Source organism: Monodelphis domestica, chromosome 1 (assembly GCF_027887165.1).
Source record: "Monodelphis domestica isolate mMonDom1 chromosome 1, mMonDom1.pri, whole genome shotgun sequence".
NCBI classification, from domain to species: Eukaryota; Metazoa; Chordata; class Mammalia; order Didelphimorphia; family Didelphidae; genus Monodelphis; species Monodelphis domestica.
In genome coordinates, this window is record NC_077227.1 from 46,850,582 (window position 1) to 46,863,642 (window position 13,061).

General features: G+C 50.9%; 1 protein-coding gene across 1 annotated transcript in view; it reads right to left on the bottom strand.

Moving 5' to 3' along the window:
- Nucleotides 1-209: 209 nt before the first annotated feature.
- HCN4 (hyperpolarization activated cyclic nucleotide gated potassium channel 4) overlaps nt 210-13,061 on the bottom strand; it is a 133,257-nt gene continuing 120,405 nt past the window's right edge. The window contains exons 5-8 of the mRNA XM_056798446.1: nt 8,250-8,396; nt 7,711-7,951; nt 6,339-6,503; nt 210-5,937 (exon numbers count right to left, since the gene is read on the bottom strand). Coding sequence (XP_056654424.1) covers nt 4,490-5,937; nt 6,339-6,503; nt 7,711-7,951; nt 8,250-8,396 — 2,001 coding nt within the window. The 3' untranslated portion in view covers nt 210-4,489. The remainder of the gene's footprint in view (nt 5,938-6,338; nt 6,504-7,710; nt 7,952-8,249; nt 8,397-13,061) is intronic.

Here is a 13,061-nt window from a genome sequence, read left to right on the forward strand (position 1 = left end):
AGTTCCCTTCCGGTCCATTGAGCTCCAGGGATCCCTTCTTTCTCTAGGATTGACGCCAGCTTCCCGCTTGGGATTTAAGGCCCTTCATCCCTGGCTCCATCAGGAATCCCCCTGTTCTCCCACCTCCCCGCCATCTCAGGCCATTATAAAGAGCTCAGTCCCCCCCCCCCCCTTCCCTGCTCCCAAGAAAGGAACCCCAGCGGAGAGGCGGCTGTTGAAAGTTTTTGTTTTATTTAAATAAAATATACAATCCGGTGCAGTCACCGTTTTTTCTGTTTTTAAAAGTGGAAGAATCCAAAATGGCCAGCTCTGCGGGGCGGGGGAAGAGGGTGAGGGGTATGGCTGGGAGAGGGCGATGAAGACGGGGCGTTCGGGTGCCCCACAGCACCCTTCCCCCAGCCCAAGCTTATCCCCCACGAGCCCCTGTCAGTGGGGGCCACGATGACGACCCCGTGGAGTATCAGGGGCCGGGGACGCCCCCAGAGTCCCAGCAGAGGAGGGGAAGCTAGGCCCCGCCCTTCTAGCGATTCACTTAAGAGATCTGCGGCAGGGACCGAGTGCCGGTCCACACTGGCTCCACCAGCGCCTCCCTTCTGCCCTTCATTCCCAGTAGGGGTGCCGACCCTGCTCGCAGGCAGAGCACGCAGGAGTCTCTCTTAGAGGTGCTTTTGAGAGCGCAAGGAACGCGCCCTCTCCCCTTCCCACCCCATCCCAGAAAAAAACCCACCTCCCCAAACTGACAGGTCCTGCGCCTGAAAACCCACCGTTAGAGCTCAATCCCTGGCGTCTGGAAGGTGGTCTAAGAGCCTATTTATGGGGCTGCAAATAGTCGCCCCACAATATTTGTGTGGGAAAATTGGGGGGTGTGTGGAGGATGGGCTCACACCCAGGAGCACAGAACCTTCGCTCTAGGAGGGAACTCCCGGACCATCCAGTACAACGTCCCGATGGGGGTCGTCCAGCCTCCCCTTGAAGACTTCCAGTGATGAGAGGCTCACTACTTCACTGGGCAAATTGTGCCGTGGTCGAAGCCATTCTAAACCTAATCCAGTTCTCATCTGCTGGCCGGGAATAGCCAGACTTTGCTACAAGGCGTGGCTCGGGCTACTTCTGCACCCCTGGGGCCAGGCAGAGGAACGCTAATTCCCGAGCCACGGGCCTGGAGGACACGGATCACCCCCCCATCCCAAAGTCTTATTTTAGCTTGGAAAAGTCATGGACAACACAGAGAAAACCTACCAATCAGATCCTATCCATCTGGCACTGTAGGAGCATGGCCCCAGGGGCTGGAGTACCAGGGTAGTTACCAAAGCCAGACCTTTCCCCAATCACATCATCTGAGACTGGGCTGAGCCAGGGTATGGCTGATCTCCTAAAAGAAAAAAAAGAGAGAGAGAGAGACCAGCTGGCCTCTCTCTCCCCACCTACCAGGCACCCCGACAGAGTGTCAACTCCAACAAGTTATTGTTGAGGATATTCCAGCCTGTTGTCCTGTGGTGTTACTTAGAACTGCCCTGGTCACTCCCCACCCCCCTTGTCTAGACGTTCTGCTGGGTAGGCTTCACAGGCTCAGAAACCTGGAGGTACCCATATCTGGAAAGAATTCCCATGATCCTCTGGGGGCAAAGCCTAGCTTGCCAGCCCTTCCTCCCAGCCCCATCTTGATCTAAACGTGGAGCTCTCCTTGGATGCCCTGATCTCAAACCCCTTGGGAGGAGAATTCTGGATTTCCTGAAGGTCATTCCAGAATGCCCAGGCAATAGGAACTCAATCTCTTCTAATTCTCTCAGCCCATGGCCTCAGTTCAGGGCTGCCATTGTTCCCTTCACAACCTCAGCTCAAAGTTTGATTACAAAGAATCTTTTCCACCCTTGACCTGGGTCTCTTGCAGAGTGAGGCTGACTAAAGAACAAAGGTATAGGGGGAAAGAGAGTCTCAGAGGCCAACTGTTTCCTAGAGGAACTAGAGAGCAGCAAATGTCCCACCTAGCACTCTGCTTATCTTCCCCCACAATAAATCAATCCAAAAAAACATTTATTAAGCACCTACAATCTTCCCACTTCTGAACCAAGGACAGCGATCATGGTAGCCGACCTAGTTCCACAGGAATGGGGGTGAGGGGAGGGCTGAGGTGGTAGGGTGGAAGAGTAGAATTCAAGGGAAAGTCTTGGTGAATGGTCATTTCTGGTCTTTCTTGGGAGTGCACAGGACTGGTGGTGGCATAACCAGCAGACCTTCCCCTCCATCCCCCCACCTCCCAATCCCAAATTCTTCCTACTCCAACCCTGGGCAAAATCCACACTCTTTCCATCATGGCTGCTATTCCAGAATCCATAGTGGGTCCCCATTGCCTTCTAGACAGTGAGTCAAGAGACCTGAATTTTAGACCGTGACCTGAATTCTGCCATGGATGAGCTCTGCAAATGATTCTGGGTAAGTTATTTCTCCTTTAAAGTGAGGAGGATAGGACTAGATGCTGTCTAAATTTCTTTCTAGTTCTAACATTCTATGATCCAGGATTGGGGATATAGTACAAATTCTTTAGGGTGGCATTGAGTTCTCCATAGTCCACCCCCATTCTATAAGCCCATCCTTTGATCCAGGGGGCTCCCCAAAACCCATCAACCCAATAAACCAGCTTAATTTCCTCCTTGTTACCCAATTGCACTATTAACTCAGCTCACACCATCGTCCCAATTATGGAAGCCCCTTTCTCACTCCTATCCTCACTCTTCCTTGGCCAGCTTAAGTCCACTCCCCTCTCTTCCCCAGGGAGCTTCCCCCCTCATCCTAGTCTGCAGTGACCACTTCTCCCTGCCTTCCACCCCATGGTACTTGCTGTCTTCATCCTTCATTTGGCCTTTTATTGACGGTCTTTTTTTTTTGCCATTTAGTTTTCTTTGTATCATCACTCAAACTAGATTTTGAGTTTCCTGAGGACAAGGGAGTGTCTTCTCCATAGCACCTAGCACGAGGCTAGGCAAACAGGTGATGCAGAGAATTGAAAGGAAGCTTTTGAAGGGGAGCCTTGTGGCCAGGGGAGCCCATTTTTGTGGCTAACAGTCCTTTGGCTGCCAGATCACAATAGGATAACTCCTTCCATCGCCACTCCCAGACAGATGCTGCTGAGACATGGACAGACCCACCTTGTTGCTCCCTGGGTCTTAGGATGGTGACTGTTATGGGGCAGGGCAGGAGACCCCCTGGGACCCTGACCCTTAAAGAGCCTGAGGATGGAGTGCTGACCTCAGACCCTCCAGCTCGGTCCCTTCCTCCATTCTCAGGGAGGGTCTGTGCTTTTAGCTGGGAGGTTTCTGCCTCACCGAGGCAGGTGGCAGGTGAGGGGCTGCTGGGGAGCTCTGAAGTCTTTCCATCTGGGAGCCCCGTGCCCAGGAAATAAGGAGCCCCCACTATAAAACTGGGGCAGAGAGGGCCTTGGGAGAGGAATCTTAGAATAGTGGAGCTGGAGAGACCTTAGAGATCATCAAAACCAACCCCCTCCCTTGAGAGATATGGAAACAACCTCGGAAAGAAAGGGCAAACAGCCCCAGGTTCCCAGGGAGGCAGGGGCAGAGCTGGGATGGGAGCCCAGGCTTTCCGGCTCCCCACTCCCTGATGTCGGGGTGGGAGGGGGCCCGGTTAGCTAGGGGACCTTGCTGAGATGTCTGCTCTATCCCAGCTGTGGAAGTCCCTGCCCTGAGGCTGAGAAGGGGGCTGCCCTGGGGTCCCCGGCTCTGGGGAAGGAAAGGCTCTACAAAGCTGGGCTCGGGGCCAGGGGGGCCCTATGTACACTATGGCCTGGGCTGCCAGGCACTGTTGGGTTAAAACTACAGCGAGTGTCTGTTTTGTCAGTATCTACATGGCTATACAGGGCTCTATGTGGCTATACATGTACATTCATACATACATACATACATATACATATCTATAGCTCGTTAGGTTCATGGTAGAAAATTGCTAGGCCAGCCAACCCCGGCTCAGTGGTGAGCTCCCCCTCCCCAACTCCGTGGGACCCTTCCCCAGGGGAAGGCGGAGGGGAAAGAGGTTGGGACTGAGGTTGGAAAGGGGACGGGACACTCTTCAGCCTCTGGAGCTCAGGTCCCTCCGCTCAGGGGCCAGGGATACCGGCTCACCTCAAACAAAGAAGGGGGGATATTTTCTCAGGGAAAGCCTTTCCCACCCCGGCCCCCCATCTGGTTCCCCAGGACATATCTGACTTCCCCCCATCTCCCCGCATTCCCTCCTGGGCTCTCAGGCCCTCCCTCCCTCCCCCCTTTCCTCAAGTGGTCAAAGAACCTCTAAAAGCAAGTGACCCCCAAATCTAGAGCTCGAGGAATGCCTGGTGCTCTCCCGTCCTGGGCTGTGTGTGTGTGTGTGTTGGGGGTTATTATAATTATTACTGTTATTGTCATTTTCCTAATCACAGTTAAACCTGAAGAAAGGAAGGAGGGAGAAAGAAAAGATTGGGGGCAAGAGTAAGAGCCCCAGTTCAGAGGTTAGAAGGCAGTTTGGAGCGGACAGGTGGCTCTGGAGCACCCACCAGCCCTGTGGATTCTCGGCCCCGTGGGGCAGCAGTCAGGGGGGGGCCCCCAGGGGAGGCAGCTTCAGCCCCAAACAACGGTGGGGGTGGGGGCAAAGAACCTGAGGACGTCTGCCGAGGCAAGGTGACTCTCTGAGTCGGGCCTGTGCCAAAGGGCCTTCCCAGGGGTCCAAAGCCCCCGCCTCCACCCCGGAAAGGTGGGAAGGCAGCCACGGACTCCCCTGAGGAGTGAGGGGAGCCCCTGAGCAGCGTCTGAGCCCCATCCTGAGGGAGGGCTGGTTGAGAGGCTGAGATGAGCTTGAGGTCCTGTGTGAGGCGGCCTGGAGCGAGAGGTGGGGTGCCCCGGCGCTGGGGGATCTGTGGTGGGGGGCTGGAGGCAGGGGGCAGAAGCAGGGAGCCATGGGAACCTGATGCCCGGGGTGGGGCGCACGGAAAAGTTCTCCCTGGGCCTGGGCTCTGACTCGGGGGGCTGAGGCCCCTGGGTGTGAAGGCTGCCGAGGACACCCCTCCAGAGGCCCCCATGGCAAAGGGCAGCCTCTCAGGCTGCATTGGTGACATCCCTAATGCACTTGGTGGGACGGAGACTGGGGAAGAGGCTCCAGGTGGTTGAACCAGCTGACTTGGGCTAGAGGATGGGGAGCCTGAAGAGCCTGGAGGCGGCAAGAAGTGTTCCAGGAGCCCCAGCCCCCCTGCAGCCCCAGCCAGTGGCTGCACTTGAGTGCCTGGAGGGGACCGGGTACGGCTGGGAAGTGGGGTGAGCAATGGTGAATCAGAGGAGGAGAGGGAGCCTCCCGACGCCTTGTGGAAGTGGCCGAAGCCAGTGGCGGCTGGGGTGGTGGGAGCTGCCGAGGCCGTCTCAAGCGGGGAGCCACAGGCCCCTGGTGGGGGCGGTCCGGGGCCAGCAGGAGGAGAGCTGGCCGAAGAGAAGGGGCCGAGGCCCGCAGGGGCCGAGAAGCCAGCCAGCTGCTGGATGTGGAAGGAGGACGAGGAAGGAGTATCCAGCTGGGATGGGGTGCTGGCTGGAGAGCCCAGGGCAGACGGGATCAGGGAGTGGAGACGTTTCAGGTGCCTCGGAGTCTGCCCAGCACCCAGCGAGCCCAGCCCGGAGCCGGCGCCAGTCGGGGGTCGGAAGATGGCGGCGGGGAGGCGGGGGTGATGGGTGAGAGCGATGGCCACAGAGGTGGTAGCAGCAGCTGCCTGCAGGGGAGCCTGAATCAAGGGGGTCCAGATGACCGGAGTGGGAGTGGAGACCGCAGCCGACTGAACGTGGTGTGCACAGTGCGCCATTTCTCGGTCGTGTTGCACAATCTGCTGGATGATCTCATTCTCCTGGTAGTTGAAGACTCCTGAGTTGAGGTCATGTTGGACTTTGTGCAGAAGGATAGAGTTTTTCTTGCCTGGAGGGAGCAGAAGGGGGGAAGAACAGATAATCAATCAATCAATCAATCATCATTGATTAAAGCTCTGGGGATACCAAGGAGGCTGCTCCTCCGTGGCATTTCCATTTGAAGACGGTCAGTCTGAGTGTCTCTAGGTCTATACAAGAGACAGGAGGTGATTTGGGGCAGAGGAAGAGAGAGCTGAGAGCCAGGAGAGAATAAGAATGATGGACAAATGCTCCTCGTGGGAATGGGCAAAGCTAGATGCCCTCCTAGAGGGTGTGACGTGCAGCCAAGTTTTTTAATGTGTCTGAGCCTTGGCTCTTCCCTCTATAAACGAGGAGGGTCAGTCATACCACCCTCATTCCCTTTGGCTTCATCAACATGGCTCAGCCAGCTCCCCTGCCACCACCACTCACCAATGCGGTCCAACCGGTCCAAAGCCACAGTCTCAAAAGCTCGCCGCATCATGGGATATTCCTCCAGAACCTCATTGAAGTTGTCCACAGAGAGGGAATACAAGCGGCAGTAGGTATCCGCCCGGACGCTGGCCGTGCGCCGCCCTCGGGTCAGCAGGCATATCTCTATATTGGAGAGACAAGACCAAAGACAAAGGAGACATGAGATATGGCCCTAGATGAGGGGCACTGAGGCATGCGTCCTTCAGCAGTTTCAACTTGGGACAACCTTAAAATGAAGCTTTGATTGTAGTGCTGGTTTTTAAGAAACTTGCTCAATGCAATGATAATCCAAATGACAATTGTTGGAAGGACTAGGGAAAAGCAGGCACATCTGTGTAGTTGGTAGAGCTGTGAAATAATGTTGCTCTTCTGGAAGGCAATTTGTAACCACACCTAAAAAGTTACTAAATCATGCATCCCTTTTTGACTCAGTGGTACCACCTATATGCCCCAAAGCATATTCCCCAAAGAGATCAAAGAAAGAGGATAAAGATTCATATGCACAAAAAATATATTATATTCCCTCTTTTGGTCCTGGCAAAGAACTGGAAACCAAGGAGATGCCCATCAACTGGGGACTGGCCAAAGCCATTATGGTACTATGAGAAATGATAAGGAAGATGCTTTTAGAAAATCCTGGGAAGACTTGTATGAACTGATGCAGGGTAAAGTGAGTAGAACTGGGAGAACAATTTATGTAATAACAACATAATAAACACAAATAACTTTTAAAGGCTTAAAAGGACTCTGACCCATGCAATGAGCAACTCATGACAAAGCAGGCTCTCCTGACAGAAAAGGGTAGGCTCAAGGTGCAGAATTATATATATATATATATATATATATATATATATATATATATATATATACATATATATATATATATATATGCTATGACTAATGCAGGAATTTTGGGGGGAATTGATATTTTGTTACAAGAGTTATATTTTCCTTTATTCAGTGGACGGTAGTGAAGAAGTGAAAGGAAAGGTAATATTTGTGGACTGAAAAATAAAATCTAGTTTAAAATATTTCTTTTAAATAGGAAGCCTTATTTCTGATCTGGAGGACCAGCAATACCCCACCCTTCCTTCTACTTCTGCTGTCTGGCCCTGCCTTAGCATGCATGGTCCTTATTACTCTGATGCTATCTCTCTTGGCTTGCAGGCAAGATCTCAGCTTCCTTTTTCACCCTGTTCCCCCTCCAGCTTCCTGGAGCACCTTCTAGTCTCCCAGAGAAGAATGTAAAGGGATGAATTACTCTTGTAGCTCAGGCCTTGGCAGGCTGTCATCCTATTTCATGGGTGGGGGAGACAGAGTTTTATCTTACCTCCAAAGTAGGAGCCATCTGCCAGCTTGGTCTCTTTGTTACCCTTGGTGAGGACGCTGACCACACCGTGCTGAATGAAGTACATCTTTTTACCGATGGTGCCTTCTCGGATGATATAGTCACCTGGCTGGAAAACCTCAAACCGCAGCTTCGTCAGCATCGATGTCACAAAGTTGGGGTCTGCATTGGCGAACAGGGGCATCGAGGCCACCAGCTTCCGGCAGTTAAAGTTGATAATCTCCTATTCGGCCAGCCACAGCAAAGGTAGGGAGACAGGAGAAGGAATGGAGAAGGGTGGGACAGGGAAATCAAGAAGTAAGTACAAAATTGGGCAGGGGAACCCCGGGAAAGATGAAGTAGATAAAAATGAAAAGGAAGAGAGGAAAAGAGGTTCAGAGGAAGAAATAATTAGGGTCGAGTATGAGAGCAGAGACTAATATGGAGGGTTTCCAGCCCCTTTCCTCTACCCCACCTCTCTAGGTCCCTAATGGAGGGTGCATGTAGGTGAGTGGGGGCTCATAGCTCAGTGGCATGCTCACCTCCCGTAGTGGCTCACTCAGCTCGCCCAGGATGCTCTCCTCATCAAACATCTTGCCCTGGTAGCGGTGCTCATAGTAGTCATGGATGCGCTGTCGTGTGTCAGGTGGGAGTTTGTGGAAGGACATGTACTGTTCCACTTGCTTGTACTGGGGAAGAGAGAGAAGGTGCAGAGGTGACAGGGTAGGCCATGAGAGAGGAAGGAAAGGGGGAACCCCTCAACCCTACCCTGAAGAGCCCTGGATTTATCTTCTTCCTTACCCTATGGAAGATGGATGAGAGATGAGAGAGAGGCAGAAAGATGGTCACAGAGAAGAGAATCAGAGATGTTTTAGAGGGGGTTCTTGTCCAGAAAGCCCCAGAGGCAGGACCATGTGGCCAGGTCAGACCCAGATGTGAGTCAGATAGACCCTGGTCTTATAGCTGGACTCTATGGCTGGATTGGGGTATTTTAGAGATTTAATAGATTCCAGGATCTACTGAGCTGGCAGGAACCTCGGAGACCATCTGATCCAGCTCTATCATTTAAAGGTGAGGAAACTGAGACCCAGGGAGTAACTTGTCCAAGGTCACACCCGTAGTAAGTAGCAGGGCTAGGATTCAACCCCAAATCCACATCCTCCAAAGCCCCCAAAGAGTCTTCATTCCTTTCAAGGTCAATATATTATAAAAGCCCCACCTTCTTCTTCAGGGGTGCACAGAAAAGAAAGTGGGGGGTGTTTTGTTTAGATGAAGAGAACCTTAGTGGGCCAGGGCAGTGAGAAGAGGCTTGGGTATGAAGTCCTAACACTGAGACTTGAATTCAAATCCCACTTGGTCTTTTATTTGTGTGACCTTGAGCAAATTACATCTTTCTCTAAGCCTCAGTATCCTCAACTGTCAAATAAAAGAGTTGGCCTTGATGATCCCTGAGGTCTCTTCTAGCTCTAAGTGCAGGGTTCTCAATCTAATTGAAAGAAACAGAGCACCATGGGATACAGGATCTAAGAGGCATCACTGGTAGGGAGCCATCATAGGACTTCCTGTTCCACCAATAGCAGGGAAGTCTTGGCCAGTAAAGGACAAGTAAGACAGTAAATGGTCAAGGAAGAAAATGGAAACCCCGTTTGGGAGTGGATCTCTTTGGTCTTCTTCCAACAGAGTATTTCCTCACATATACTCCCGGGCAAAGGCCCATAGATGCTCAGAGGAGCATTGTACCCCGAAGATTCCTGCCCCAACATCAGACCATGAATGTGGTGTTCGTATCTGTTAAATTACCACTTTACTTATTTAATTAGTTAATCAATTCATCTGACTAGCATTGAATAAGCAATGTGTCAGGCACTGGGGAAACAAAAACCCCAACCAAAACAATCCCTGCCTTCAAGGAGTTACATTCCCTTACAAGGAGGGAAAAAGAAAATACAAACACACACAAAGATATAAATGAAAAATATACATGAGGCAAAACCAGAGTGATTCTTAGGGATGTTGGGCATCATATGGCATAGAGATGGCATCAGCATCTTGGATGTTAGCAATCCTAGATAGGTCTCCTGCCTTGTGGTCATTGTTGCTCAGTTGTGTTAAACTCGGCATGGCTCCATTTGGGGTTTTCTTGTCAAAGATACTAGAGTGGTCTGTCATTCCTTCTCTAGCTCATTTGACAGATGGGGAAACTGAGGCAAACAGGATTAAATGGTTTGCCCAGGGTCACCCAGCTGGTAACTGTCTGAGGCCAGATTTGAACTCGGAAAGATGAATCTTCCTGACTCCAGGTCTGACACTCTATCCACCATGGCTCCTAGCTGCCTAGTTGAGTCTGAGAATCTTCTGAGGCTGACGTGGGAGATAGCTTATGCCAAGGTAGAATATGGTATGAGGTGAGGTGAACCTCAAACCAGGCAGGGAGGTCAAGTAGCACTTAGGAAAGACATTGGTGAAGACATCTGGAAAGGTCACTTGGAGCCAAATTATGAAGGGCTGGAAGGGCAAAGCAGAGGAATTTGTATTTTGGGCTACAAGTCTGTGCTGAGGTCATACACTCATTACTCCTTGCACTGAAGAATTAATAGTGGTCATTATGAGAGCAACAAGCATTTTTGTTACTGGCACAAGTCCTGGCAAGGGCAGCTAGGTGGCAAGGTGGACAGAGCACTAGGCTTGGAGTCAGGAAGATTCATCTTTCTGAGTTCAAATCTGGCTTCAGACACTTACTAGCTGTGTGACCCTGGGCATGTCACTTAAGGCCATTTGCCTCAGTTTCTTTATCTGTAAAATGAGCTAGAGAAGAAAATGGCAAACCACTCTAGTATCTTTGCCAAGAAAAGCCCAAAATGGCATCATGAAGACTCAGACATGACTGAAAATGACTGAAATGAATCCTGGCATCAGGAACATGGATCAGAAATCTAGAATTAGAAGGGGCCTTAGAACTCATCTACTCCAACTCATTTGTTTTATAAGTGAAATTGAGGCTGAGATGGGAGAGGTGACTTATCCAAGGTCACAGAATGGTTGGTGCCCAATCCAGTCCTCTTCCTAGTGCACTATAGTACTGTACTAAGATTCCCAGCCAAGAGTGCTACAAGGCCCTTATTACTGAGATAAAAAGCCCTTGGCGATGTGACAGGGGCGTTATGCCATCCAGCAGTCCTACCTTCTCTGTCCATTGGATGGGGAGTTGGTCCATGCTGGACACATGCAGAAGGAACCTGTATCGCCTGTCCCATTGCACTCTCCCCTCCCGTCAGCCCATCACTGGCCTTTCTCTTGACTGGGCTTGTCTATGAGAACCCAGTACATGGAAGCATATGAACACATGTCACACAAATGGTACACGGAGATGTGTGTGCTGAGAGCTGTGTCTGCAGAAAGCAAGTGAAGCATGTGTGGGGAGACAGACATCCGTGTGTGGGTATAAACACCCTCCTTCACAGACAGCTGCCACCAGACTGTTTGCACTCTCAGGATTCCCACGGCCATGTGTGCTCAGAGCTAAGGAGGCCAAGGTCATGGGTACGAGCCAACTTTGGGGTAAAAGATGCCACCCAAAGAAAAGTTGGAACCCTCTTTGCCAGCCCACTGACCAGAGAGAGACTCAGCCCTGACACAGCCCCCAACACGGGCTACAAAGCACCTTTTAGCCCAGCCACAAACTAGCCTTTAATCCCCTGAACAGTTCCATCTAGTTTTATCCTAGACTGAACCCTAACAAGGAGAGCTAGTAAATATTTAACAATCAGATGTTAGGGGAAAAAAGCATACACATAGCATAGATAAGTGTTAACATTTTCTTTGTCACTTTCTTAAGTCTGGACAATCCACAAAAAAATCAAGCCGGGATTGGTAGTAGTTGCTGATTTGGGGGGTGTAAATGCTGCCACTGAAAATTTAACAGTCCGTTTTTGGAACTGACTCCAGCATATTCCTTCCCCTAACTATGGCCGAAGACATCCCTTCCCCAACTCAATGGTTCTCCAGTCACAAAATGATCCTTAATCCTAATCCAATCATTAGTGACCACTAACCCCTATGAATTGACCCCTTAATTCTATCAGAGACTGACTGTAATTTTGACCAAACCACATCCCCTAATGCCATCCCGAGGTGTTCCCTTCCACTCCCCACTCCACCAGCTTCCTTCCCAGCTCTAGGCTCCATTCCATCCCACACAACTCATCAGTAGACTCTCTACTCCTCCTTTTCCTCTCCATCGGTCCAGACTACCTATCTCAAGGACCTGACCAAGTTCTACTCTTCTAGGAAGCCTTCCCTGACCACGTGCCGCCACAGTGATCTCTCCTTCCTCTGAATTTTTGCTGCCTCCCAGAAACACAGCTGAGTCAAGAGCTGTATGCCCAGTGGGGTTCAGTAAGTGCTGACTTCCCTATCCTTTCCCTTTCTAGAACAGCAGAAGCTTCAGCTCCCATTCAGTCCTCTGCTGGGGCAGGTCAAGGTTGGGTGAGGGGAAGGTGAGGGAGATGAGTAATGATTTGCCATGAATATTAATGCAGCCATCACCAGGGCAGACAAAGTCACCTGGGCCCCTGGAGAGGCAGGCGTGGTTGAGAGGGAAGGCTGGAGCTCACTGGGCAGGAATCGCTGCTGGACTAGCTGTTCCTAGGGCTATGGCTTTCCACTGGCTCCCATCCATCTATTTTGAGAGAGAGCATCTCTAGCATTGGGCATCCTGGAGAGAGAAGAGATGGGTACCCATCCCAAACTACATCTATGTCTATGCACGAAGGATGTTTACGCATATGCATATGGCCCTGTAGGTTCAAGGCTCTCTACAACCTGATTCTAACCTTGGAGTCAGTGTGGTACTGTCAAAAGAGTGCTGGATTTGAAGGTAAAGGATCTGAGTTCAAATCCTGGCTTATCAGCTTACAACCTTTGTGACTACAGATGTCACTTAACCACTCTGGGGATGTTTCCTCATTTGTGAAAGGAGGGGTTTGAACTCAATGACCTCTTATGGTCACTTCTGTCTCTAAATCTCTGATCTCCTATCAAATCTGATCTCTCTGATTAGAAATCTCTCTGGAGATCAAATATAAAGTCCTCTGTTTGGGGTTCAAAGTCCTTCATAATCTGATTTCTTCCAGTATTTCCAATATCTTTACTCCCATCCATGAACTCTACAATCTAGTGATACCGATTTCCATGCTGCTCCTCACCCAAGATCCTCCACTTCCCAACTCTTTGCATTTCCACTGTCTCCCCCTACCTGGAATCCTCTCACTCCTCACCTCACCTTCTCCTCTGATCTTATTCAAGAGGTCTTTCCTGATCATCTTTATCTTCCTTACTAGGGGTTGCCCTTCCAT